The sequence below is a fragment of the Athene noctua genome, chromosome Z (assembly GCF_965140245.1).
Source record: "Athene noctua chromosome Z, bAthNoc1.hap1.1, whole genome shotgun sequence".
Taxonomy (NCBI): Eukaryota; Metazoa; Chordata; class Aves; order Strigiformes; family Strigidae; genus Athene; species Athene noctua.
This window is the reverse complement of record NC_134077.1, coordinates 9,933,179-9,960,518: the sequence shown is the minus strand read 5'-3', so window position 1 is coordinate 9,960,518 and position 27,340 is coordinate 9,933,179. Positions and strand designations below refer to the sequence as shown.

General features: G+C 47.8%; 1 protein-coding gene across 6 annotated transcripts; it reads left to right on the top strand.

Moving 5' to 3' along the window:
- The first annotated feature begins 11,181 nt into the window (after positions 1-11,181).
- On the top strand, positions 11,182-27,338 carry LOC141973977 (aquaporin-7-like). 6 transcript variants are annotated; one of them, XR_012635642.1, is made up of 9 exons: positions 11,182-11,316; positions 12,430-12,591; positions 15,127-15,253; positions 18,361-18,487; positions 20,772-20,909; positions 21,644-21,762; positions 23,163-23,380; positions 23,948-26,794; positions 26,828-27,338. XR_012635642.1 is itself a non-coding variant. In XM_074933098.1 (9 exons), exons 4-9 carry the CDS (start codon positions 15,164-15,166, stop codon positions 24,105-24,107), a joined length of 852 nt encoding a protein of 283 aa, XP_074789199.1. In that variant the 5' UTR covers positions 11,182-11,316; positions 12,430-12,591; positions 14,218-14,362; positions 15,127-15,163; the 3' UTR covers positions 24,108-27,338. The 6 variants fall into 6 exon arrangements, 5 of the variants coding, with proteins under 5 accessions (XP_074789199.1, XP_074789198.1, XP_074789200.1 ...); XM_074933098.1 differs by adding an exon at positions 14,218-14,362 and having other exon boundaries at positions 23,948-27,338; XM_074933097.1 differs by adding an exon at positions 13,463-14,362 and having other exon boundaries at positions 23,948-27,338.
- The last annotated feature ends 2 nt before the right edge of the window (positions 27,339-27,340 follow it).

Sequence of the window (27,340 nt, the reverse complement as noted above, 5' to 3'; positions counted from 1 at the left end):
AGAAGAGAGGTGGTGGGCTGTCTCTGTGAGTCATCAGTGTCCTGGGTTTTTCACCAGGAGAAGCACAATGTTCATGGTGGCAGTCCCTTCTTCCTCAGGCCTGGAGTCTACTTGGGACTATTTTTATGTTTTTTCTCATCACACTCCTTCTTGGTGGTTTCCAGGTAAAGTTTGAAAGTTGCACAACAGCTTCTCCCAGCCTCAGTTAACATAGAGGGCTATTTTTTTAATGTAGTGACTACCTATGTTTGTCATTTTACAATATATGGTATCACAGAGATAAAGCTAGAACAGGTTATACAGAAGTTACCTGACCATTAGCAATTGTTAAAGTAAACTAACATCAGCTCAGGACAAGATAAGCCTGGAGACATCCTGAGATGCCAAAGCCAGTGTCTTTCACTAACAATTTCAAAAGCTGTATTTACTGGGCTACATGAGTACTTTGACAGATATAGACCTTCAAATATTGTTGTATCCTGTGGCTGTGAGAGGTCCCCAAACATAAGAAGCCATCATACATAGGGACCACAGGACCCTGTCTGGTGAGTCTTTGAGGTCTATGTTCATAAATGGTCACGTTAGTGTTGCTCCTGCTCACCCATTCCAGCACTGTAATGGAGTCATCAACAGTGTCACTCATGACTTGCACATCATTGCTAATTTTCTCAGGTGAAAGTCTTTCCAGTACAGGGTTGTACTGAGAACTGGGGATGTTTTCTGTCCCTGGATGCAAGGAGCTTTTGTCTATTCCTGGTTCTCTTGATTATTTTTCCCATCACGTTTGGTCTGTTGTACTGTCTTTGAGACAAGGACTACATTCTTTTCTCTTTTCTTTTTTCTTTCTCTGACATATGTTTGTGACTTTGTCTTCAACCTTTAGTGATCAGAGATGTCTGGAAAGAATCAATGCAGCTGATATTTCTGCAAAGGTTTTTGCAATGAGCAATGCTGGCAAGCTTCCCCATGGGAAGGATAAGCAGAGACTCAGGTCTTTTTTCGATCCCAGAAGGAGTTTTTTCTCCCCCATTAACATGAAAAAAATAAGCCAGATGCAAATAAATTATTAATTTTTTAAATACACCTTCTCTGTGCCTTATATTATGCTTGTCTTCCGTGCTAGGCCTACTGCAACAGGTGGTCCAGTGTAGAGATGCTGAGGATGTGCTGAGTGGGTTGGTATGTGCTCGTTTTTCCCCAGGGTGTCAGCCCTCCGTTCCAAGGGCAGGAGAGGATGCCAGTCCCACACAAGAGCAGTTTCTCAAAGGCAGGAGTGCTGCTGCCACCTCTTGGAGCTGGGAATAACGGATGAGCCCAGCATGGGAGGCACTGTCATGGTGCACTGGAAGAGGTCAGCACGTGGGAAGCATTGGGTGGTGACCTCTTCATTTTGCTCATGTCTTTCCCCTGGTAAGCTGTGCTTTGGTAAAAGCCAAAGATCTCAAATACATATGATTTATATGGTCTTATCCAGACCCTCAACCAGCACAGTATCCACGTCAACATTTGGCTTTCAAAGGGTATTTTTTCAAGCCAGGTTTTAAAGGGTGCATATGATGTGACTTTCTCCAGTTTCCAGGGGCAGCTGTAGAGCAGTGCAATGAATGTCACCTTTATGAAGCTTTTACTGCCTCTAAAATGCTATTAAAATGCTTCATTGCTATATGCATTACTGTAAATGCTGCGATAAATGGAGGGATGGAAACCAGGTTGTTTTAAAGTCACACTAAGATCCGACCTGTTCTCTGCATAACTAACGTCATTACTTCTCTTCCTCTCCTTTGCTATCTCAGTTCTTAAGTGGTGCTTATCAGCATAATATCTGTGTGCTATCTAGGAATGCATTACGTAACAGCTGTTACATGTTTAGTTCTCATCCTGCTCATGGGGGGAAAATATGTGTAATTAAATTGTTTTGTTTGAAATCCTCATTGCACCGAGACAGTCTTTCCCTGGATTTTTCACAGAAACACACATGCAGACATGTAGAGTTCTCCTTTTATGCTTGTGGAGGTAAACCAGAAGGTAGAGAGGTTTATGATGGCTTTTAGTTCTTGGGAAATTTTGCTCCACAGTGTGTGGCTGGACCCACACAGACTCTTCCTCCTACGCAGAAGGACAGAGTTCATTACTGCTCAAAGGACCGATGGAGAGGCACCTGATTGAGGGCAGCCGTGATCCTGAAGACACAAGATCTTTTAGACAGTCTGTGCTTCTTCTACATGACCTTTGGAAACAGGGAGCAAAGGTGATTTGCTGCTCTCTGAGAATGCAGTGGCAGCTGGTGCTGTTGCTTGTAGCAGCCCAAGCTTCAGAGGGAGCCTACCGTAGTCAAAACTGTCCATGCTCACCTAAGCACTATTTTGGGAGTAATGGCTCAGAGTGGGAACTGGAAGCCTCCTTCCCTCACTAGCACATCACCTGATCCAGGTAGGCAGCAAATGATAGTGGCAGTTTTTGAATTGGGAAGTGCAAAAGTCAACAATTTGGAGGTGCTGGGCCTAGATTCTGTGAGGAGTGTAAGGTGACCTTCTCACTGCTTGAGTTAATCTTTGATTGTCTGTGATCTGTTCAGCAGCAGGAGTTGATGGTTTGCTACCAATACGTAGCAGCTGGGGACAGAGTCTGGCAGCACCAGGACTGACAAAACCAGCAAACCACCCTGGAGTACTCCTGAAGACAGCTTGGAGATGCACAGGAGCACGTCCAATAGGCAAGAGGAATTCTCCAGAAAGATCTGCTCGCCTGGTTGTCAAGAGGGGTGTCTGGTCAGACCCAGACCAGATTCAGGAGTTGGTGTCCAAACCTCTTTCCAGTATCCTCTGTACTGTGGCTCTCTCCTTGGCCCATCAGGGGAGGCTGCTGATCTTTCCTGTTCATGTCACCACCCTCTGTGAAGGTCATGGAGCTGTCCATGACTCTTCTTGTCCACCCTCTAATGAATTATTTCATCCCATACCAACCAGATTGATCTCATGAACTCAGAAACATCTCATGATACTCATGAATGGTGTGTAAACGTGTACAGCTGTGATACTCATTTAGGGGAAATGCTGAAATAGAGAATCTGGCTTTCACTGGGACAAAACAGGACCGAAATTGGGCAACGTGGGGTTTGAGTTTGTGAGTCATGGCTATATGGCACTCAGCTGGACTGGACAGAAAGAGGAGGTCCTGGTACATCTGACTCTCCAAGTGCTCCAAGGATAAAAGCATGGGGACTTGGTGTCAAGGACCCCAGCTTGGATTAATTTCCTGGACAATCCCACATGGCATGTGGGGTTGATCTGCCTTTCCTAATCATAAACAGAAGCTAGTGCAAATGCAAAGCAAGGTGAGTGGTACTGCTCATCAGCTGTGCAAGGCCTGGAGCTGGAAATGGATGTTATGCTCGGACTCATGAGTTCCCCAAAGCAGATTTGAGCTTTGGCTCAGTGAGCTGAGCTGGCACTTGAGCAGAACGTGGAGACCACAATCGATGGGCATCACCTTATGGGATCACACAGCAGCACTTCTAGGGGACATAACGTGACAGTAGGGTGAGACACATGGGGGTCTTCTTCCAGCACCTAAAGCCACAGCAGCAAAACATGTTTCCTAGGGTGTATTGTAGCTCTTCTAGGGTGCTAACACAGAGAACTCATGAGGTGTAGTCTCATCTGTCTGTAATAGATGCAAAAATCTCTCTGTACATCTTCCTTGCTAGAATTCATGTTGGCACAGACAGTTATTACAGCAGTACCTCTAGGCTCTGCTTGATTGTGCCAGACCTACACAAACGCATTAGTAGAGTCAGTCCTTGTTCCAGAGAGCTTATTACAATCAATTTGAAACTGGCGATATAGAGATAGAGGGCAGAACCTCTGTTCAAATATGGATTCTCCATTAACAGTCTTTACGGCAGTAGAGAGCATGAAGGATGTATTTATTACTCAAGGAGGTAAAAGTATCTCAGTCAGAGCATGATTACTTCTTCACTGCACTGTGTTTGTGTGTGCAAACACTTCTACTTTGAGTATTATTTTTTTTTTTTGTGCCTCAGTCTGAAACACAGGAAATGTGTGTAAATAACACCAAGGCACTTTCTAGTCAAAGTTATCTAAATGTTTCCTAGTGCCAGCAGACTGGTCCTGCCTCACAAAAAACAAGGCGGACTTTACAGCTGACTTGTATATGTGAAATCCTGCCCCCGTCTTTGCCTCTGGACATGGTCTGGTTTCCCAATCGGTGTCAGACATACATGACAGATCCTGGGCTGTGAGGCTGCCATGACACAAGGCTAATGAGGTGTGATCTGGCTCGATTAACAGTAAGGCTTGGATGATCAGGGTGACTGAGTGGCCAAGTCGCCGTGGCACAAGTGTTAGGTCTAGACCGGTTTGCATTTAGATTGCCCATGTCCACATTTGCATGGGAAACTGGCTGTCACTTAGTCATTTAAAGCCATCCAAGCAGCTGCCCAGTAAATAAATAGAGTGTGAGGGCATGCTGATGCAAAACACTTCTCTCTGGAGTCATGAAGAGTGTTCTGGAGCCTGAAGCTTGACCAGGAGCTGGTCTTCCCTGCTACATTGGCCAGAAGACCCTGTGTGATGGTAGAGGAGAGCACCTTCAGTTTTGTGAGATGTTGCTTTGTGCAACATGGGAGAAAACAGACCTTCCCTGCTGCCTCTCCCAGAGTGGGAAGCAGGCGTGGGAAGGACTGTCTGGGCCTAGCACCTGTGGGAGGGTGGTCTCTGTCCTGGAATCCCCCCCAGATGCAAGCTGTAATGATGGACTCTGAGGGGCAGCGTAAGAGGCATCACCTGACCTGTGCCGGCCAAAGAGCAACAGCAGAGACAGATTCAGGCACCACCTCTCCCTTTCATCCTCCCCACCTGTCCTGCTGTGAGACTCAAAGCAAAAAGCAGCCTGGTATGACCTACAGCTCCCAGCACAGAGCAGAAGGTCCGGGAGCCCACCATGTGCTTCTGTGTCCATAGTGTTGCTGCACAAGCAGTACCAAAGTGAGTCGGCACAGGGGCCTCCTGCTTCCCAGCCTTGTCTCAGACAGACTCCCTTGGCCCCCCTTTTTCAGTCCCAGACTCCTTTTATTTTACCCCTGCCCATTTAGGGTGGTTGAAATGCAAACTGAGCCTAAAATTCCCTTGCTGTGAAGGTCCTTGCCTGTCTGAGGCCAGCCCAGGGCAGAGCTCAGGGCAGGGACCCATCCTGCAGTAGAGAGACAGCCAAGACCTACGTGCTGAGCTGTTGCACGTGCGATGGATGATGCCAGTGCTGTGTGATCTCTGCAGTCTGGCTGTCAGCTTCTAGCCAGGGCTGAAGGCATCATCTCTGGTTTACAAGCCCTCTGTGCTCTAGGACCTATTGCTGGCAACAAGACTCCAGTCTTGATCTGCAGATCTCCAGCTTTTAAGCTATGTGAGTCCTAAATGCTGGGGAGCTGAGGTACTCTGCTCCCCTTCCTGAAGGAATGGGGCATATAGAAACTTGCTGGATCAGTCATCTTTGCTGTCCCTCCTTGGAGTCATGCTACCCCACAACCATGCTGGCAGGTTGGTTGGAGAGCAGCTGTGGGAGGAATATGTAAAATATTTTTCAAATGGCTTTTATTTGCTCTCCAGTGATGACCTGAAAAAAGAAGTTTCATTAATATACTTTTTCTTAAAGGGTAGGTGGGTGTAAGTAGGGATTGGACTGGAGCGGGGTAGTGGTGCAGATATGTATAAAGGAAGAAAGTGGCCTATAGCACATTTTAGTAAATCATTTATGGAAACCATTAAGTGATACTGTATGAATGCTGGAGAGGGACTACAACAGCCAGATTTGTGGCCTTTTCTGTACACAGCCAATGACTGATGCTCCAGTGACTCATTCACACGGCATTTTTCCAGATCTGATAATATCCTGGACCCTGAGCAACTCTCCTATCTATGCTGATTTTTTTTTCCTTCTCTAACATATTTCATGCACCTTTGTGCATAACAAAACATTGTTGTATGCGTAACTGCCTATTCTAGATCTCTATCCTCTGTTTCTATCCTTTGCTTACGTTTGCCTCAGCTTACGATCCTATCAGGTGCTGAAAGCTAAGCAGGACCAATCCGGCAGGATGGGTCAGCGCTTGAAAGGGAAACCTCTGATTAGAGCTGAGTGCTACAGCAAGTAGTGACAGCATCTGGGGAGGGACACACTCCTTTCAGACAGACAGTTGGTTGGGTGGGACACTGGGTATGGGAGCACCATCTTTGTTCTATATTTGTGGTCATGCACGTCAGTCACCATCTGACACTGTAGGGCTCTTCCATGGGATTTGCAGTTTTCTTACAGGTTGTGGGTTATCAGCAGGCAGGGAGAAATTCACAGGCATTGAGGCTGCTTTCATCAAAGGGTCTATCTTCATTCCAAGAAAGAGATGGGTACTGAGTTAGCTAATATTGACAACTAGACAGAATACTTTAGGTGTTGACCCTGGGTTACAGATTAGGGTCAGTCTGTTGAGAACTTAAAGATGATTATGATTTATTAACCTCGATTTCTCTGTGTTGATCAACCCTTGTTATCCTGTTAGCAAGTGTGAATCAACAAATGCAAATGATGAACTTTTTTTTTCCTCAGTGCTGACAGCCTAGAACAAAACATGTTTTTGCAACTGCTGGCTCAAATCTCACTCTGCACAGATGCTGATCAGAGCAGGACGTCTTCCATCAGGCTGTTGCCTACGGGTGCAAGGCGTTTGTGATGGATTATTTTAGTGGTGCTTCCAAACAAATCAGAGTCCAAAAAACACAGGGTAATTGTGTGACAGAAATAACAACTAACCAGAACTTTAAAGATTGTTATGAAGCTAGGCGTCTCTTCCCCCATGCCACCCTATGGCTACATACAACAAACATGCTGTATCCCACAAAACTGTTGGTTGTAAGATGTCCCCTTTGCTTCTCTGTGGTCTTGAAAGAGGTCTTCTGAGTTCAGAGGATTTTGTTCACATCCTAAATTTCCAGGCACCACCAGTGTAGGGGATGGGTGGTTGGATGGGACATGGCAAACCGCATGGCACTTGCAAGGGAGTGAAACCCTGCTCTGAGAATCCTTTTCCCCAGACCACAGCTCCCACACGGACCAGGAACCAGGCTGACCAGGAAGGAGGAAGGTGGGAGCCCTCACCCTGGGCACAGAGGAGGGAGCCCGGCAGTGGTCCTGGAATGCTCTCGTGGACCTGACACTGCTTTTTTCCTGCGAGCCCTTGCTGACAGTGCTGTGTGATCATGGTGTGGTGGTGCCACAACCAAAGCTGCCATCTCATGGAGCTGTGCAGAAAAAAAGCACAGGAGGGGAGATGGTGCCTGTGCAGGGGAGGAGGCAGGTGAATGGTGAGTAGGCTCTCTGCTCTGTTAGCTCGCTTTCTCCCGTGAAGCACTGTACAAACAGCAGAGGCAATAAAATATGAGATGAACAAGGCAAAGTCAGCTATTTAGTGCCCTAAAGCAGGGCACAATTGTTCCCCATGGTGAGTGTTCAAGTGCCTTTTGCTTCTAGTCTGCTTTTAAGTGACGCATATGATGTGGCTTCCTCCAGCTCCTGAATGGAAGGAGAAGGGAGACTTTACCACAGTGCGATAGATCTCCCTCTTCTAAGGTTTTTATTGTATCTAAAACGCCATTCATTTGCCACACAGCTATAGGCATTACAGTAAGTACTCTGGTGAGCTGAGGGAGCTGTTCTGCTGGCTTGACCTGGTGTGTGTGTGAAGGAAATTCCTACTTGTTCTTCTGACCACTGAATTCACCAGTGGTAAAATAGAAGCTGACACATGTATGTCCTTGACTGTCCTGGGTCTGGGAGGGGTCACTATCTGCACTGCATAGAGGAAGAGAGAGCAATGAGGAGATGGATGATTTAGGATGGCACTTCCAGCACTAAGCTGAGGCAGGTGTTTTAGCAAAGATCACACCGTAAGCTGTGAGAAGTTGCAAATGTCTCCTTTGCCCATCCCAAGCTGCTCCTGAATGAGGTGTCTTGGTCACTCCCTGGGCACAGGGAACTGGGCAGGGAGGAGGAGTGGATGCTCAGGACTCACACTGGTGAGCCGTAGAGTTGGGAACACATTCCAAATATTCTCATGTCATCTGAGGACAACTGAGCAATTCAAGAATGTGCTACTGAAGACTGCTAGTCTTCTGCTCCTGTGACTGAAGTGGTGGACATCCTATTCCACGGACACGACAGTCAGCCAGGCAACGATCACTGAGACAGGTAGGACCCATGGAGGAGATCCTAGATGTGATGGGACAACAGTGTGAGAATAGAACAAATGTATTTCTCCAGAATTATTTTACAGTCTCCAACAATTCACAACACAGAGATCAATTGTGATAGAGGGGTGTCCATGGTTAGTAGTCACTGCTGAATTTTTACCTTCATGAATTTCTATAACCATCTTCAGATCCTTTTGTAGTGCCCACAGCGTCCTGTCTCAAGGACTTCTAGAGATGTACTACATACTCCAGTGCATGAAAAGCAGTCTGAGCTTATTGTGAGTGTCAGCAGTCAAAGCCATGTGAGCAAAGCAACGTATTTCCCAGTAGAGTCTACAAACTGGACTGGCTGCTCCTGCAGGTGAGAGACCCAGCCAGGCATTTGTTGTGCCTAATGCTGCAGTTTGACACATGCTTGAACATTTCAGATGCAAAACCTGATATCTGTAGCTTCACAGACCTGTTGTGGTTTGTGTATATGTTGCTCTTGTGACAGAGCCTGGAGACTGTGTTGTGATCAGGGGCCCATCATGTCAGGTCCTGTCCAAATACACTGAGACAATTCCAGAGAGCTTTAACTGGTTCACACTGGGAGCGAGAGATAGATCCTTTGCCATTCTCATGAGATTATAATTTGATATTTTGTCTGCAAGGAGGTCCCTGTGAAGTCATAATTGAGAAGACGGTATGCAACAGTTATTTCTTCATTAGGAAATGACTGATGTGGATGTGTGTTAGTGTGTCTATGTGAAAACAAACATAGGGACAATAAAGACCAGTGACAATATCTAGTATTTGCCATGGGTTAGGAACATCTGCACTGCCAGTAATGATTGACATGTGGTGCTCTGTGCTTAGGGAAATAGACTTCATGTTGGCCAATTTGTGAAGATGACACTCTGTCATGCAGAACTTGTGGTGAGAAATTACATGAGCAAGGAAAACTGACTCTTGTTCAGGTAACACCAGAAGATGGATTCTCAGTTTCTATGGGTTGCTCTGGGTCAGTGGCTTTTCATGTATGAACCGACAGGATGGGAATGACCAGAAAATCATCCAGATCCACCACAGCTTTCCTATCTCCCAAACCAGCTCAAGAGACTAAAGGGCCTGGGGGAGCACAAGTGTGATGGTGTCTGGCAGATGCTGGAGCAAACCTCCACCCCCACTGAAATGCTGGGTAGCATCCGAGGGGATTTGTGTGTGTGTCTGCAAGGAATCTGTGGCATCTTCTCCCTGCCATGATAGTGGGAGCTTATCAGGGCTTTCCTTTGGATGCCTTCACGTCCACACCAGCAGCAGCCCTCTTGGATGGGGTGGGTTGGCTCTGAGAAAGCTGATCCAGCCACCTACATCCCAGCCTTTCCCTCCCCTGTGGAGAGAGCAAAGACAAATCCCACGCAGCAGACACTGCTCACCACCAACGTGAGTCATGCCAGCTGCTGGATGGTCTTTGGACACCCCGTGGCAGGAGTGATATGGAAGAACACAGTTGTGTGGCTGACACTTGGGTTTTGCCTAAGTCTCTGATTTTATATATGGACAATGAGCAGTCACCTGTTGGTTCCTCACCACACAAAATGTATAACTAGCAGTGGAGATGGTCTGCCTCTGGGTTTAGCATCATCTCTTGAAGGGTTTACAGGTGTGTCTTATGTGAGTGGAATGTTTGGATGTAGTCCACCCTTAAACATCTGGTAGTGTGAAGGATGACTTTGTTGATTGTTGGCTCAGCCTTGCTCCAGAGGGAGCAGCCATGGCTGTGTTCCTGTCACCAGCTCCTGCTCTGGTTTTGCTCTTTGAGACTATTAACACAGGCTCATGCCTTTTTGGTGCTTCCTAGGGAGATGCTGGGCGGGTGGGTCCTGTAGACTGTCCTGGAGTGGAGTGACTGGGGGAGGGATGAGATAGAGGAGGGAACACAAGATGAGGTAAAAGGGGTTTTGTCAATGGCACTGTTTGTAAGAGCATACGTCCTGAGGTGAAGACACAGCCATTCTCTGCTGTCTCTGGGGTACAGTCAGAAGCAGGAAAACATTCAGATCAGCATGCTGGTTCCACCAGGCTCTGCAACTTCTGGGCCTCATCCAGTTCATCCAGTGTCTCCTTCCCAGACTGCAGCTTTTCTCCTTTAATCTCTCCTTTCAGAGTGTGGGTGTTCACACTCCAGGAGAAAGCCTAGTTCCTCTTATCTCTAGGGTGACAATGTCCTGTGAGCCCTGTGGTTTCCCTGGCTTTCACCTTATCTGTGGATTGAAAGCAGACTGAAGCAGGCAGCTCAAAGCTTGGCAGAAGCATTTGCACCCACAGACCCCCCTGCTCTTTAGCTGGGTCTTGGGGAGCCCTGCAGCAGGGTCCCAGGGAAGTCAGGAGGATTCTTCCACACACAGGGGTAGGGTGGGAGCCTGGCCCTGAGCAGGTCAGGAGAGAAAGATGCTCACAGGTCAGGGATGATACAAGGAATGGGGGATGACAGCAGGTGAGGAGCTGGCAGGACCTCGGTGGAAATCCCACAAGTACCACAAGTCTCTTGCAGATCTTGCGGTGCCCCAGTGCCTCTGTTTCTCTCTCGGTTGAATGTCCTATACCAGCACATGGGGGAGACTTTCCAGGGCTTTGTCCAGATTGAAGCTAGTTGGGTGCCTCAAAAAACATCACACTTTGCTGCACGTAAAAATGACCTGATTCTGTCTGGTAAGCCAGATGAGGGCATGAGGGGAGGGTGGTCCAAGGTGAGGTGTGTAGGTCATTGGCCAGGGGAGCCCAGGTGCTTTCTGCTTTGTTGCTCAACGATGGGGACAGTGCCACCCCAGGCGACCCCTTCCTGGACAACCCTGCTCTCACCCTAATGACCAACAAAAGCCATGTAATTCTCCTCCTGCTGACACCGACGCCTCACGGATTACCTCCAGCTGAGCAAGATTTAGCAGTCTGGGGTGGGGAGGCACCATGCCCCTGGGGAGCGAAGTGGAGGACTGCAGACCAGAGCAGGATTCTACTCATCGTTGCCACCACATTCCTCCGTTGGTGTCTTCAGCTACCACTCCTGCCAGGCACGGTAAGAGCTAGCCCGCTTTCATTGGAAAGGAGCATGCGCAGGTGATGTGCCTTTGTCCAGCTTCAGGGCAAGGGGTGGTGGTGTGCAGGGTGACCTGAAAGGCCACAGAGGCTGGTATCCTGGGAATGGGGAGTTGTGTAACAGTACAGAGAGCAAAGGCCTCCACTGAGACACAAATATCTGGGGTGTCTGCGACTTGCTCAGTGCCTGCCATCCATAAGGGAGAGGAGGAGGTAGACCCATGAGCATTAAATGTGAGACCACTGGGTGCAGGTGCTCTAGGATACGTCAAGTGGGGTCTATTCTGGACAGCTAAGGTCACACCAGTGTCTCTGACCAGCCCTTGCTTCCTAAAGGGGCCTGGAGATGTCTCAGTGCCTTGTTCACTTGGCCTGATGGAGGAGCAAGCTGTCTTCATCCACGGTGAGGAGCTCCTCTGCTGTGCTGTCTGCTCAGACATGTCTCAGCCTCTGGGGAAAAGTTACTGTTTCACCAGAAGGGCTGAAGCTAATGGAGTGGCGATGTTCCAGCTGTTGATAAGCGCAATTAAGAGTTAAATGAGCTCCTGGGCGTAGAGGAAACATGTGCACTGTCAAACTGAGTTAGAGAAGTTATTCCTTGCAGAAGCATGACTGCCCTAGAGTCCCTGGGAGCTCATCCTTCCCAGGGCTGCTCTATCAGGGCCCAGGGGGGTTGTTCCTCCACCTCTTCAGTACCATGGGTATCATCACCAGCAGTTAGTGGGCCTCGACTGTGCCAAATTTCCCTCTCTAAACTGAGGCCTTTATTACTAGTGCTGAAAGCACACCTGCCGTAGGGAAGAAAATGGGTTTGGTTTAGCAGGTGATTGCTTAATGTGCAGTGGAAAACATGGTAAAAGCATTGTAGGGTCAACGTTGAGTGAAGTTTCAACCTGTGAGCAAGTCAAGGTAAACATCAGGAGGTGGTGCAGGGCTAAGCACAAGCAGCTAACACTCTTCTAACAAATGTTATAGGAAAACTTCAGGGATAGAACCTGTAAGAAACAAGTTAACTCATGACTGTGGTGGTCTAACACTGGCACATGAACAAATGGCTTTGGCTGAAAAGTAAAAGAAAATCTCTTATCTCCAGAGCAGCAAGTGCTGGTAAGAGGCTTCCAGAGGAGTTGGGGCAAAAAGCACTTATCCCTAAAATGGCGACTGGCCAGGTCACAAAAGGGAAGATGTGGTGTGGCTGCCTATCTTAATAGGGGACTATATCTGGTGACACCAGAGATCCTCGTCAGCCCTGCAGGTAGGTGAAACCATGCAAGTACAAACAGGTCATGTTGGGCAACTGGCAGATCTTTGCACTCCAGCCCTTGGCTGACTCACGTGGTTGTTTGTGCTCGCTCAAGATCAGCACATCTGGATTCAGGGAGGGAGGGCAGCCCAGCTCACCTGGCGGTAGATACCTCCACGTGGGTGTGCACGCTGGAGTCGATCACTCCACGGGCCCAGAGCAGAGCTGGAGGGAAACTGCCAACATCCAGCATGACTCATGGGTCTGGCCTCAGATGCTTATTTAGGTGGGGATGAACAGCTTTCTGCTGATTATGAAGTGGAACCACAGGTTCACACACTTCAGTTTTGAGTGCTGTCGGAACAGAGATGGTCTGCCCTGCAGGACCTATAGGAAGATGTTTGTTTTTGTTGTTGTTACCCTCCCTGAACTCTGGCAGATCACTTTTGTTTAAAAATGCCCAGAGGAACCCTAAAACTAAAGGGTTCTCACGTTTTCAGCAGCCAACAGAGGAACCCTTCTGAAAACTTTTAAGGGAGAAATTAATGTCTCAGTGCCATCTTGTGGAATGACCTGTGTAAAAGGACAAGCACTAACAAGAAACATATCTAGTGATCCTTGATGCTATCCTAGAAGCATGCTGGAGTTTTAGGGAATTTGGTGGCATTATCAGGGATTATGCTGCAAATATCAAAGATTTCTATTGCAAACTGGGATGGCTTTTCTCTCCTGAGAAGACTGCAAGTCTATAGGAGCCTGGTGTTCCCAGGAAGTGCCTGTCCATTTTTCAGCCCAAATTAGAATATGGAGATGCCTGTAGTTAATGTTTAAATGCAGGAGATAAAGCCTTTCAGAGACAGGCAGCTTTCTTGTTTGCCCACAGGGGAGGAATCCACTTGGAAGACTCCCTGAGATCTAGGATTGAAAACTGAAGTTGTAGGTCCAGCTGGGGGGGATGCTGACCCACTCACAGCTCGTCCATCTGAGAAAGGCTGGGAGATCTCCAAGACATGCTGATGCCAGGACCTCAGCTTCACATGTCAGCTGGAAATGCCCATGTACAGAAGAAACTCTTGTCACCACCCTGACCTTGTGCTCCAGGGCCTGTGTTTGTGTGCTCCACTAATAAATATTTGTATGGCAGAGAATGAAGTGACCTGGAAAGATTTATTGGCCACATTTTCTGTACCAAAGCATGGCTCACAGACTCATAAAACAAAAAACCTTCCCACCTGGAAATATGCTGTAGGAACGCCCTTGCCAGCCCGTTGGTTATCATCCGTCATGATTAAATGGTCCTTAGTATCAGAGACAGACTAGTAAATTACTGTATATTCAGCCAGGTGTTCACTGAGGTCAAGAGCTGATCTGTTGCTGGAGGAGGATTTACCCCAGTCCATAAACCCCTTCCCTGCCACAAGATAGACAAATCATCTATGGACCAGAGAGGAGAATCAGCTTCACAGGTTCTTCCATACAGCTGCTCAGTGTCCTGTGGGTGAAAGAAAAGCACAAGAACTTTTGCAATGCAGTGGTGCAGAGGGAGATGACAGGAGGGCAGCATGATCAGAGTGCTATGTCCCCATCGGGGCAGCTGCTGGTAATGCCTCAAAGAGCTGTGCACTGTGTACCCTCCAGAGTCACACTGAGAAGCTGCAGCAGGTTGAGAGGAAGGTGAAGAAGACCAGCGGAGAACCAGACAAGGTTTGCAGAAAAAGGTCCTGAGTGTTCAGTGGGCTCAGGTTTTTCAACAAAGGTATTAAAACCTTTTCACAGTGGAGAGGTAAGAGCATCTGGTGAGTAGGGAGATAAACACAGGGAATCAGGAGATGGAGGAGGAATCAGGGCAGTGAGGGCTCTGCTCTGGCAGCCAGATGAGACTGAAGGTCTCTGGGGACCACTGCCAAGACTGGTGTCTCCTTGCCCCCCATGAGAGGACAGACCAGGGGGCTGGTGGGGAGGCTCTCCACTGGTGTGATGGGAGGGGCAGACACAGATGCATTCAGCAAGAGCAAATATTCAACCTGAAGCAACGCTCAAAGCGTTGAGCTCTTCCCAGCTGCAGACAGTGGTGCACACCAGCTCCAGTCAGAGCATCCCCACTGCAGGCTGGGCATCCAAATAGTCCTCCAAAGCACAGGCTAATCCCACCTGTTAAAAAAAAAATGACACCAAACCACCAGCCAGTGGGTTGCAATGCAGAGCAGAGCCAAAATTCCTGTTCAATTTCTGTGGAAAAGCTTATGGAGAAAGACAGAGGCTTTAGGAGCACACCAAGGCTATTTACAGATCCACAGCTCTGGAGATAGGCTGCTCCTGGGCAGAGGCAGAGCGTTTGCAATGCCCCAGTAGCAGAAATATTGCATCTTTACCATATCGTTTTAAAAGCATGGCAAGTGTGTTTGTGTGAAGGCTCTGAAGCTGGCTGCTAGTTTATTGGCTTGTTCATCGTTAACCAAATGAATGAAGGTGTCTGGGGGTGAAGGGAGGGTGCCAGGTTTCAAAGGGTAACTTAGCTCAGCGCAATGAAGTGTGCTGTCACAACAGGAGCTCCCACGGCTACAGGCTGGAGCCAGAGAGCAAAATGCTGGAGAAGATTCAGAAGGCGCTCACCATTCGTAGCGGCACCGTCAGGGAGCTGCTGGCAGAAGCACTGGGGATGTTCATCCTCATGGTAAGGAAGAGATGGGCCCATGTGTGTCCGTGCATGTGAGTGTGCGTGTGTGCAGGGTGGGTGAGAGAGTAACTGCAGCACTAATATGTAAAGTCAGTGGTTTCCTGCCACGACCTCAGGCTTGCTCAGCAGCTGGTTGCTATTGCTCACTCCTCTTTTCTGGTGGGGCTGTGGCTTCCTATCAGGTAGACCATCTGTCAAAAACCTCCTGGAGGAAAAAAAGCAATGTGGAGGGTGGGAGGTGGGCACTGGGAGAGGGTGAAGCAGTTGGGGATGAGCTGCTCTTTCAGTTCTCTTCTAGGAGGAAAATGAGAGAGTCTGGGACTGAAACCAAAGAGCAGTATCTGGTCAGATGGGGCAATGCAACACTTGTGCCAACCCCCCTGAAAGATCCCATGCAGTGAATTGAGGATTTTCTTCCTGCTGTGCCAGAGGCAATGGTGTGGTTGGGGGATCCTCTTACCCCGGGTTGCCAGGGTAATAAATGCCCATGAAACTCTCTGGAGCCACAACCCACTGTTAGGAAACATAATCACTGGGTGTAAAGCATGCCAGGATTTTGGTTTTGGTTTCCTGGCAAATGAATAGTCCTTATCCAAATCATACAGAAACTCCTTCCTTTATGAGAAATATGTTTCATGCAGAAAAAGCAAAGTGTTTTTTTGCTCTTTGCCTGTTTCAGAGGTGTTGGAGACAGGGTGAGGAAGGCTTTGCAGTCAGAACTAATGCCCGATGGGGGTTAGGTGCCCACCTGGCCCACAGCCTTCCTGCGTGGGACCAACTTAGCAAAATGAGATCCTCCCCTTGAAAAAGTCCAGTAGCTGTCTGTGCCAACTTACTACCCTGGTTTTAGCCTGGGCTGAGACACTTTGGACTGGACAGAGACTATAATGGTAGGGCTGGGGATAACCCAGATAACTTGTACTTGGAGATTTGCACAGGAGGAAGATAAGATCTGTGTAAGCATGGGGACTTTTTCACACAGCTGTCTGTACAGATAAAGGTGCTTATTTTCAAGGGCAACGACTGCATGTACAAAGGATGCTTGCTTTTTATCACATCTTATTGCACATCCAGCTCCTTGAATTTCACTCTACTACACAAGCAGTTTTGCATGCATTGGAAGTCAGAGTACAGGCATCTGTGACTCCTCAGCTGGTGCTGAGCAAACCCTTTTCCTTTTCCATTCCCTTTGTTTTTTGGTGGTGTAAGTTCGCGGGTGATAAAGGACAAGTTCAGAGGTGTCCTGCCAGGGCTGTCTCTGGGAAGCAGCATGGGGAGCAGACTTTTCCCTGCACTCTGATAGTCCAAGGCAGATTTTGGACCCTGAAGCTCCCGTTGACTCTTCCTTCACTGATCCCCATGAGGGAATAGAGTAGGAGGAGGGACACTGCTGATGGACCCCCATCAAGGGCTGGCAACAAACAGCATCCAGCATTAGAATGCATCATCCAGCTCTTCAGCACCTCCTGGGCCTCAGCTCAACAGGGAATGTGCTGGATGCATCTCCAGGATGCCTGGATGGCTGTTATTTGGACACCAGCACTCAGTGCCTATCACTGTAATGGACTGGCAATGTTCATAAAGGAGGAAACCAGGCAGTGGGAGTAAACAGCACAAGGAGTAGGGAAGTAGGAAAAAAAAAAAAAAAAAGGTAAGAACAGAGGAAGAGGCCAGAGGTTTGAATCTGTGCTGAAAAATACATTCTGTGGCCTGTCCTGTGTTTTTTTCAGGATACTGTGCAGCAACAGTCACGTCTCCTGCCCTGCACCCCTCTCTGCACCTGCGTGCTGTCCTGCAAAACCTGTGCCTTATGCATTTGGCTTCTTCTGGATGTGGCTTTGGAAGTCAGAGATGAGTAGGCAGAGTTTTTGTAAGGGCTTTGCAGATGCCGGGCGATATCCCAAACACTGCTTTTTTGGGGCTTTTGCTGAGGCAGACTGAGAAGGGCTCACACTGTGAAGGTTGTAGCTCTGTGCAGAACACAAAGTGTGGTCTGTGTATATGAGAGAGATAAGAACAACGTTTCTGGGGAACAGGGGATTTTGGTGATGTCTGAAAGCAAAGAGGGAGAGCAGACACATGAGATAAATAAAATTTGGAGCCAGCCAGAGTAGCTAGGAAAAAAAAAAAAAAAAAAAAAAGTCGAAATAGAACAGTCAGAAGAGAAGTTTAGATGCTGGAGAACATACTGACTTTTTTGTAATGGAGGGACATGTCACCCTGGATAAACACTGATGCAGTCCAGAGAACAGGATACACTCTCCAAGCCCTAAGTGGTTTTCGAGGCAGAGACCTCAAGAGAAGCTTTGTCCTCCTCCAGATTTCAGTGCAAAGAAAGACCTCTCCAAGACCTGTGCAAAGAACTGTTTTTTCCACCCTCTGACCACATTAAAAAAGTGAAATTGAATTTCCTTTCAGGCCAGAGCAATTTCTTGAATATATCTTTTCCTGCTGAACAGTATTTACTTTTAAATTTATTTCCTGGTTCTGATTTAGTCACTAAAAAAATATTGAAACTTTGGTGGTTTTTTAATTGAAAGTATATATGTTGAAAGGAAAAGTCACACCAGAATTTCCTTCCTTGTTTTTCACCAGAATAAGTTACCAAAATTAGAGATCAGTTGGCAAATAGCTGTGTGCTGCCCAAAGTACATTTTTGGCCAATAAATTGCACACCAGGAAAAGAAAGACAACCAGAATTTGAGCAGCCTCCTTCCATCCGGCTTGGGCACCGTCTCCGGGTGGTCTGCAGTGATGCTCCCTTGGCTCATATCCCTGATTTCAGGTACAGACACCCTTACTGTGGCTGTGCGAGTGATCCCTCTTGAGCCCTGGATCTTGGTGGGTTTTGTCTCCCATACCCAACCATGACTAGAGTGCCTGGTTTGGTGTGATGGGCACCAATGATGAATGTTGCAGGTACTGCTGCAGTTTTTGCAGGGAAGGGTCATTCTTTCTTCATCTTCTGACTGTGGGCACCTTAAAGTCTTGATGTCTTCGGGAATTTATTAGTATTGCGGGAAAAGTATCAAAGAAGCTCAGTCCACCACAGTAATAACACTACTTTTAACACTCCTTTCTCTCTTCCTTTTTCCGTGCACTAGGTCTTCGGCTTGTCTTCTGTGGCACAAGTGGTATTAGGAAGAGGAGACTTTGGGCAGCATCTGAGCATCAATTTGGGATTTGGCATTGGTGTTACCTTGGGCATCCATGCAGCTGGGGGAATCTCTGGTGAGCGGGACACTTGAGCATGGGACATCTCTATGTCCTATAAAGACAACATGCATTGGGGGCAGCATGACTGGTCTGCGGAGAGGTGGGTGATGGCATTGAAAGGCAGAGCAGTGCCCTCAACAGAAAAAAAGGCCGTCCTAGGGGCCCCATGAGAGAAGAGCAGAGCAGGTCTAGTGACCATAACCAGGGTCAGCCTCATGACTCAGTGTTCACAGTCAAGTCTGCAGGGAGGAGGCAGGTCTGAGGTCAAGCTGAGACGCCGCGATGGCGTGACAAGGTCAGGACAAGCAGAGGACAAGACAGGCACAGGATACCTACAGTGTGCTGACCTCAAATATGTGACTTTAGCTGGGACAAGGGCAAGTGGGATGGGGAGAGTGGCAGAGGCTTGGCTACCCACTCCTGTTGCGGTCAGCAGAGCCAGATTTCAGCAGTGCCCCCCCATTAGACACTTGGGGTATCCCATCACAGCCCAAGGAGACAAGGAGCTCTGAAAACACTCTGCCAATATGGCCCACAGGGAAGTAAATAATTTTTTGCAAAGGAGAGCTTATTGCCGATGTTGCAACAAGGAATGGTATGCAAATTTTCTCCTTATCATCCACACCCATGCACACACACCCACATGAACTCAGGAGGTGGTGTTTCAGGACCATGGGGTGGTATCTCTCACATGACAGAGCATTACCTTAGCCTTGTGCAATTTCTGCATTTATTTGCTCCAGGAGAAGAGATTAAGGGCTCTAGTGAACAGAAAATTAAAGCAAGTCCTCGCTCTTGAATTGTTGGAGGAAAGAGATGTCCAAGCTGGGGATGGCTTGGAGAGGAAAATTTTTCCATGTGAGCAGTCAGCTCTCGGTCTCCCCGTCCTTTTGGATCTGGTGGGTACATTATGGGGAAAGTAGGCTGGGGAAAGTAGGTCCCTGGACTTCCAGGTGACATTTGAGGTGAAGCTGATCTGCTGAGGGCTGGTAAGTGGGAGAAGGGGTCTCAGATCAGTCAGCAACACTCTGGTTCCAGAGCCAGCTTCGGGGCTTCCTGGCATTGTAATCCGTCTTCATTTGTGTCACAAGATTCTTCTTGTGATCTCTGAAATGACTGGTCATACCTGCAAAGGATCAGAGGCTCAAAGAAAAAGGACTCTCACCCCATTCAGTTGTGGTTGTGGGACCATAGCAGGCAGTACATACGCTTTCATCTCACTCTGTCCTGCACTTTGATGAGATGATGTGTGTCTGCATCCTACCCCTTTCTGAGTCTGGAGGAGGAGATGGCCCCTAATGTTGGAACTTTTATTGACACCCAAACTTTACACCTACTAGGCAGGAAAAGCAAGCATTTCCTTTGTACTCAAGGGGGAGATGAGTCCTGGAGAACAAACATTGTTTGTAATGAGGGCACTAAACCTGGATCCACCTAGTCCTTCTCCAAAAACACCATTGTGATACCAACCTCCTCCATAGAAAGTGTCTCCTCAAAACAGGGAAAACTGGTCTTGCAATATATGAAAGCCACCTACTAAGAGACGTAAGGAAATGCAGACCAAGATTACAAACTCTGCAAGGGAAGGACAGGATCTGCTCCACACTTGTGGGAGGAATCATGGTCTGGGCAGGATTGACCATCCTGGTAACCCCTTCTAAAGGCAGTGACATCTAAGAGCTAATCTGAGTCCCTGCTGAGAGCCCTGTGTAAGATTTGCTTTGCAGACATGAAGACATGGGGAATCAGTGGTTGATTTTGCAGTTTGTTTCCCCAGCATCTTATGCCTTGCTTGACACATGTGCTAAGGGCCTGCAGCTCCCATCAGCCGGGGTGCTCATCTCTGCCACGATGAGGCCCTGCTTGTCTATCAGATGTTTTCAGAAGGCGTTCCAATTGTTTGGGGTAAGATTTGCTTCATCTACCTGTAGCCATAGGAAAGGTGGGTGGTGAGCCTAAATTCTGGGCTCCCCTTAGGCTGAATAGAGAGAAGCCCATACAAAGGGAAACTCATGCCATGCCAAGAGAGGTATTTCTGCAGGTGAGATGACCCACTCTTTGGAGGCAGCCTGTGGTCTACAGAATTTTTAGAAGACTGAAGCTAGCAGCTCTCTGTCCTGTATCATTCAGCTTCCCAGGGAAAACATATCAGTTTTGAGTCTGTGCAGGAGGGAGACCCTGCCTTGAGAGAGTCCTGGTGTTCTGAAGTAAGGTCTGGGTGGTTGTGGTGGAGTGTAGGACATGCTCCAAAACAGCTGCATCAGGGCTGAGGCCACTCTCTTTTGCTGTGTTTTTGCAGGAGCACATCTGAACGCTGCCATCACCCTCACACACTGCATTTTAGGAAACCTCCCCTGGAGAAAGCTCCCAGCTTATCTGATTGGACAGTTCCTGGGCTCATTTATGGCAGCAGCCACCGTCTTTGCCCTCTACTATGGTATGGTTGTGTCTTTTATGACAGGGGTTGCTGTGGGCACCATTTCAGTCTTAACTGAGTTTGTCAAAAACCTTTTACAGTACCCAGCATGATGTCTGGGTGAGGAGGGCGAGCTCCTGGCTTGTGGGACAGACTTTCATAGCTCAAGGCCAGAGCAGGGCCCAGATATCTCTGGGAGGGATGTGCAGTTCCTGGAGAACACAGCTGCTGTTGCTCAGGGCACTCCCACTGCCAAAACCTGTCCCCAGCTCAAGGCCAGTAGCTGCATTTTGTCAGCATTTTGTTTCCAGGGTCTGCAAGGTCTTGAGTTAGATGGACTGCCATGTATTGGTACAGCTAGAGCTCTGGGGGACTTTCCTGGTCTGTGGAAAACAGGATAGCAGTCATCTGTGGTTTTGAGTTGTGAGCAGAGGATCCATCACCCATTGGCTCCAGCACGTCTCGGCCTCTGAGGGCCAGAAGGATGGAGTCCTCCACTGCATCCAGAGCATCCAGCCTGCCCCAGGCTCCTGGAGCAAGGACAGGGAACTGGTAGGCATAAGGAAGCAATTGCAGACTGAAGTCTGCAGGTAACGGATACCGGTGAGATCATGTCCTGCGAGGGCTGCGTCACCTCCATGATATCTCCCATTGCCTCTTCCCCTTGATGTCTGTGCTGGCTGCAGTGGTGGACTTGCATACGTGCCATGTGGGATAAACTCTGTGCTAACTCCTGTAATTCCCATCTTTTCTAGATGCTCTGTATGACTACACCAAGGGGAACTTTACAGTAACAGGACCAACTGCCACAGCGTCGATCTTCTCCACTTACCCTGCTCCCTACGTATCTTTGGTGGGGGGCTTCTTCACAGAGGTCAGTGGGGACTGCCATGGTGTGCTAGGAGAAGGTGGGTGGTAGCAGGTGATACTGCATGTCTGCTACTGTCAGGGGACACGGTCAGGGGACACTGACAGTGCTATGTGTGCAGACAGAATCACAACCTCCACTCCAAGGAGCCCACCATCCAGGCAGATGCCTGACAGGTAGGATCTAAGGCACCTTGGGGGCTGAGCAAACCTAAAAGTTAATGCCTGCTGCTCTGCAGCGTGGTCTGAGTGCCCTTCAAGCAACTTTCCTGCATGCAGCCCAAGAAACGGGAAGCTGAGCTATATCAGGAACCATCTCTTTTGGTCTCTGGGCAGCTCCCTGAACTATTCTTCCCCTTTTTGGATCCTACACTTGCTTCGTGCTCCCAGGCAGCTCTGCTGTCTGCCCATCACAGGCACAGAGGACCTGGGATTGTCTTCACATGAACACAGCCTGCCTGGATTGAACCTCTGGGGTCTGAACAGTCCAATTTAGACCGTGCACAGTTGATTCCCAGCATAAAACACAATGTCTAGATGTCCAGAAAGAGGAAGGGGATGCTTCAGGGGATGTGGAGCACTGGGATACTGGAGAAGGAACATTCACTTCCAATTCAAACCTGAGAAAGCCTGTGCTTTAGTCTCCGAGCTGACAGAACTCTTGCCTGGGCATGATGAGGAGGATGGTGAGAGCTGCGGAGCCTACAGGTGGGGACCTGATAACTCAGCCTCCTGTGGAGCATGCAGTGTCCTTGATGCACAAGAAAGCAAATGAGAGTGACAGTGCGCTGCCAAGAGCTGCAACTTTCTGCTTTTGCTGGCATCTCTGCAAGCAGTCCAGGGCTCTCCAGCTGCATTTTCTGAAGCAGAGACAGGAGTCATCACCTCTACTCAAACCACAGTTCCAGATGTCTTGGGCACTGCAGATCTACAAATGCCAGCTACATACTGTCACAGATGGCAGATTCGCTTTCCCAGATGAGAATCCAGTATCTGCTTTTAGTCCTGAAATGGCTATCACAACAGGCTATATAGAACATCACTCCCTCTAGGGAGGATCAGATTTCCCTTGCTAGTTTGTTATGGCTCTGCCTCTGTTAGATGAAATGTACTTAAAATAACCCATGTCACTGACTTGAAAAGTGGAGGGAGAGGGCAGTGCTGAGAAGTTCGTATCAGTCCTAGAGCATTTTTGGTTATGAGGTGGAGACATTTTTGCTGGGAAATGAGTCAAGAATTTTCTTCAGTCCCCCTTTGAGGAGGGAAAAAAAAATAGGGTCCTCTGTGATTTGATCAGATCATGAATCCCACATGCTCTTCCATTGTGGGAAGTCTCTTCCTCTCTACTGAGCAGGATCTTTCTGCCTTCACCATTCTCTTCCTTGACCTGTTCTCTCTCTCCTGCAGTTTACAGCAACAGTGATGCTGCTCCTGGGCATTTTGATCATCCATGATGAGAAAAACAACGCAGCCCTGAAAGGCACGCAGGCCCTTCTCACGGGTATCCTGGTCCTGGGCATCGGCCTGGGGATGGGGTTGAACACAGGCTACGCCATAAACCCCTCCCGGGACCTGCCCCCCAGGGTCTTCACGGCAATTGCTGGCTGGGGAATGGACGTCTTCACGTGAGTGATCCATTTTGCTTTTACACTGCTCAGCTCTCGAGGAGAGAAGCCCAACACAAAACAGTCATGAAGCCTTTTTCTTTGGACTAAGTGATGGTATTGCTGCAGAGAGCGCTCTCCATACTTAGAGAGCAAGCGTTGTTCATAGATGAGCCCTGTGCATTATGTACTCAAAATCTTTCATTACATTTCCAGAAAATATCTTTGAGAGCTTGGTAGAGGAGGTGCAGGTATTATTGGAAATGGGGAGGGAAAAGGCGTGCATGTCTGTCTGTCTGACAGTCACACTCATCAGGATCACCCAGACTATTTCAGAAGGAGAACAAGAAACCCGCAGACAGTGCAGGGCCACTTTCCCAGGTGAGTGGGGAAAATGACCCTCCCTCCAGCAATTTTACTGGTGTACAGAGAATTTGTCTAAGACCAGTATGTGAATTTGGACTAGACACCTCTGCTCAGACAGCTCACTCCTGCCCCAGCAGACTCAGCTGACCTACCCTGTGCCGTGCGGCAGCAGGGCAGTGGTTTGTCTGGCTCACCGGCTGCCTCTTCTGTGTTTCATTTTAGGGCTGGACATCACTGGTGGTGGGTTCCACTCACGGCTCCAACTCTGGGAAGCCTTGCTGGTGTTTTAATCCACAAACTCTTCATTGATTTTCACAACCAGCCCGTCCTGGAATGTGAAAATGAGAAAGGACAGCCAGTGGTGGAGAGTTCTACACTGTGACAATCACATGCTCCAAGGAAAAGGCCTGACAGCAAAGCCTAGGTGGATGTTCGGACTGACAGCCAAAGGGTAACCAAGTGGAGAAGGGCACACGCAGTGGTGCTGCTGGAGCACACCCTTTCTCTACCCTGCAGGTGGAGAAATGAGGGACTAGTCTTCAGTAAACCTACTCTGCTTAACCAGACAAACTGGGTCTCTGACACACTGGGTGTACCCGTGTAGGGCTAGACCTGTCTGTGACACAAATAAATTACTCAATCTCCTTGTGTAAAAATCCACCAAAGAAAAAAAAAAATCACCACATTCTGGAGAAAAGTAAAGCAGAGGTGCAAGACTCCAGATACCTCCATGTTCATAAAAATCAAAATACAGGATCCAACAGTGGCAGAAACAATTAACTTAATTAAAGAAATTTTGATCTGGAATATTGTTTGGTAAGAGGTAGATACTACACTGATGGACATGGGGACTTTCTACTTGCTGATCTGCCACCCTAACAAACACCTTATTTGGCAGAGCACAGAGAAGAGAAGAGCAAGGGCAGTTTGAAATAGAAATTTCAATATGATTTTTTTTTTTCCTCATGATTTGTTTAGTTTTGATCCAAACATTCAGGAAGCACCAAAAAATCAGTAAACCAAACCACAAGGTCTCATGAATCCCGGAACAGCTCTGCTGGAACATGTTGGCATGATGGAACCATGTGTGTAACTGACAGGCTAGACTTCAACTATCACCATATGAAAGGATTCAGACAAGTTCTGTGGCAGCATCCCCAGATGCTTAAACAACAAAAATATCCTCCTTTTTCTCCACAATTTCTCCACAATAAATGCAAAACTCCACAAAAATAAAGTGAAAAGAGGCTGCCCTGCTCCTGTAGGAATTCTGCCATCTTCATCTGAATAAGAAGTGGGCCTGCAAACAGCCTTACACGTTTGAGGTATCACTGCATTAAAAGTAAAACAGTATCAGAAATAGCCTGTTCCCAAGGGGGTGACAACAGTCTTAATTTTTATTTAAAGTGCTTAAGGAAATACGGTATGTATGTCAAGCATGTGACTGCAGTCCCAGGGCTCGGTACCATGAACACACGACACAGGGATCTCCACAAGTAGGAAGTGACAGAACATCACTACTATACAGAATTCTGGAATATGGCATTTACTGTCTTTAATGGTCATTCACGTCTCACTACTAGAAGAATTACTAATGTATTACGATGGCATGGGGTGGGGTGGCACATACTGGCACCTCTGCTTCCTCATTAGAGCTGACCTATATAAGTAGAGCAGCTGCAGCAGATCTTCACCCGGCACAAGACACACATCGTCTTATGAGGGCTAAAGAGTATTAGAGGATTTTCTCACATTTTGGGGTGGCAGAGGACAGCTGCCAGGCAATGCAGCAGCTGCACTGGAGGGTGGGCCCTGGGCAGTGCTGGAAGCCAGTAAAGCATGCACCAGAGCTGCGGGGACTCTGAATAGTGAGCGCAGGATGTGGAACAGCTGTCACACAGCAGACTCTTCTGGTCTATGTGAACTACACTGGGAACTTCACAGTACCTCAAGATGGGATTAACTAAAAGACACTGTAACCCATCCCTTCTCAGTGAGAGATACTCCACTGCATTAAAAAAAAACCCCAAACAATCCAGCCTGCACCCTGCTCTTACCATATATCCTTGTGCATGTGCTCCCAAAAGCATCTTCAAATACCCAATCACTCTGGAGGAAAATATTACAATCTTTATTAAAATACTATTAAGCCCTTACAGGGTGGCTTCATCTTTCTGAAGGCCATACAAATACTGGTGAAAGCCTCACACCATCGTGTGAGGTAGGTTTGTCTTATGTAATTATGTGTTTCATAAATAAAAGATGATGCTGTTTAAATAATTAATGCTTATTTGAAGATGGTGACTTTGATTTCCCAGTTTAGGCACAAAATGTGTTGGTTGCTACCATGTGTTTCCAGCACATGTAAGAAGACAGAATGGCATGGAAAGGTAATGGAAACAATCAGTTGTAACTGAAAACCAGCAGTGAATAGGTTAAAGTGCAGTTCTAACCTGAAAACTTATGGTATAGGAAACAGCATCAGGGGCTTCTAAGTCTATAGGACCTCAGTGGTCAGATCCTGCCCAGTTAAAAAGTGACAAGGCTGTTTGAATGGTCAATTTTACAAAAGACTGTGTGACAAACCAAGGGGTCCTCCTGGCTTATGGGACTCTTAACACCACTGACCTGCCCTGGCTCAGCAGCTCCCAGAAGGAGAAAGCAGAGGCAAGGAGGAATCTTGCAGCTTCTGGCTGCCTTCAGGCTTATTGGGAAGGACATCACACAGACATCGCTATCCAAAAAGATATGGCACAAAGGCCAAAAAGTTGTCTGGGCTGTAGAACAAGTGACTAGGCCAGTGCAGAGACATGGAAGCCCCAGGTCCCTTTGCACCATGAATCCCAGAGTGGAAGCTGAAAGGAGCACAGGGAGGTGCGGAGTTTGATTCTGACTGAAGGAGAAAATGTTTGTTCAGTGTGTTGCAGTCTGCTCCCTTAGCAAGCAAGGTCAGGACAGCTTTCTTTCAAAGGAGAGGGCATAAATATCTTTATATGCTGTACTTCAGCTCGGGTCTATTAAAGTAATGGTGACTTACATTTTCTTTCATAGCATCACAGAATCATCTAGGTTGGTTCCAACCTAGATGATTCTGTGATCTAGTCCAACCATTAACCCAGCACTGACAGTTCCCAACCCCACCAGATCCCTCAGCGCTATGTTAACCCGACTCTTAAACACCTCCAGGGATGAGGACTCCACCTCTGCTCTGGGCAGCCCATTCCAACACCCAACAACCCCTTCTGTAAAGAAATGCTTCCTAATATCCAGTCTAAACCTTCCCTGGCACAACTTGAGGCCTCTTGTACCATTTATTACTTTCATTACAGTGCTGCAGCTACACAGGAACAAAAGCTTCCCTACAGAGCAGTGACATCAAGGGCTTCTTCATGTTCTCTGAAAAGTACATGCTGCAAATAGCAGAAGGGAATAAAATCAATGTCTCAAGTTTTTTCTCAGCGTGTCCAGGAACTACAGCCCTCCCATGTCAAAGTACATTGTGGTTATGTTTCATGCAAATGCTGCAATGTGTTTTCCATAGGCACATGTATTCATGCACGAGGAACTTGGTCCGAACCACCAAGACTCTGCATCAGAGAACATCAAAGCTTACTG

Coding starts and splice junctions, on each gene's coding strand:
- LOC141973977 (XM_074933099.1), top strand. CDS start 15,164: ATGCTGGAGAAGATTCAGAAGGCGCTCACCATTCGTAGCGGCACCGTC. Junction 18,488..20,771: donor TGCAGCTGGGGGAATCTCTG/GTGAGCGGGACA, acceptor GTGTTTTTGCAG/GAGCACATCTGAACGCTGCC. Junction 21,763..23,162: donor TGGGGGGCTTCTTCACAGAG/GTCAGTGGGGAC, acceptor TCTCTCCTGCAG/TTTACAGCAACAGTGATGCT.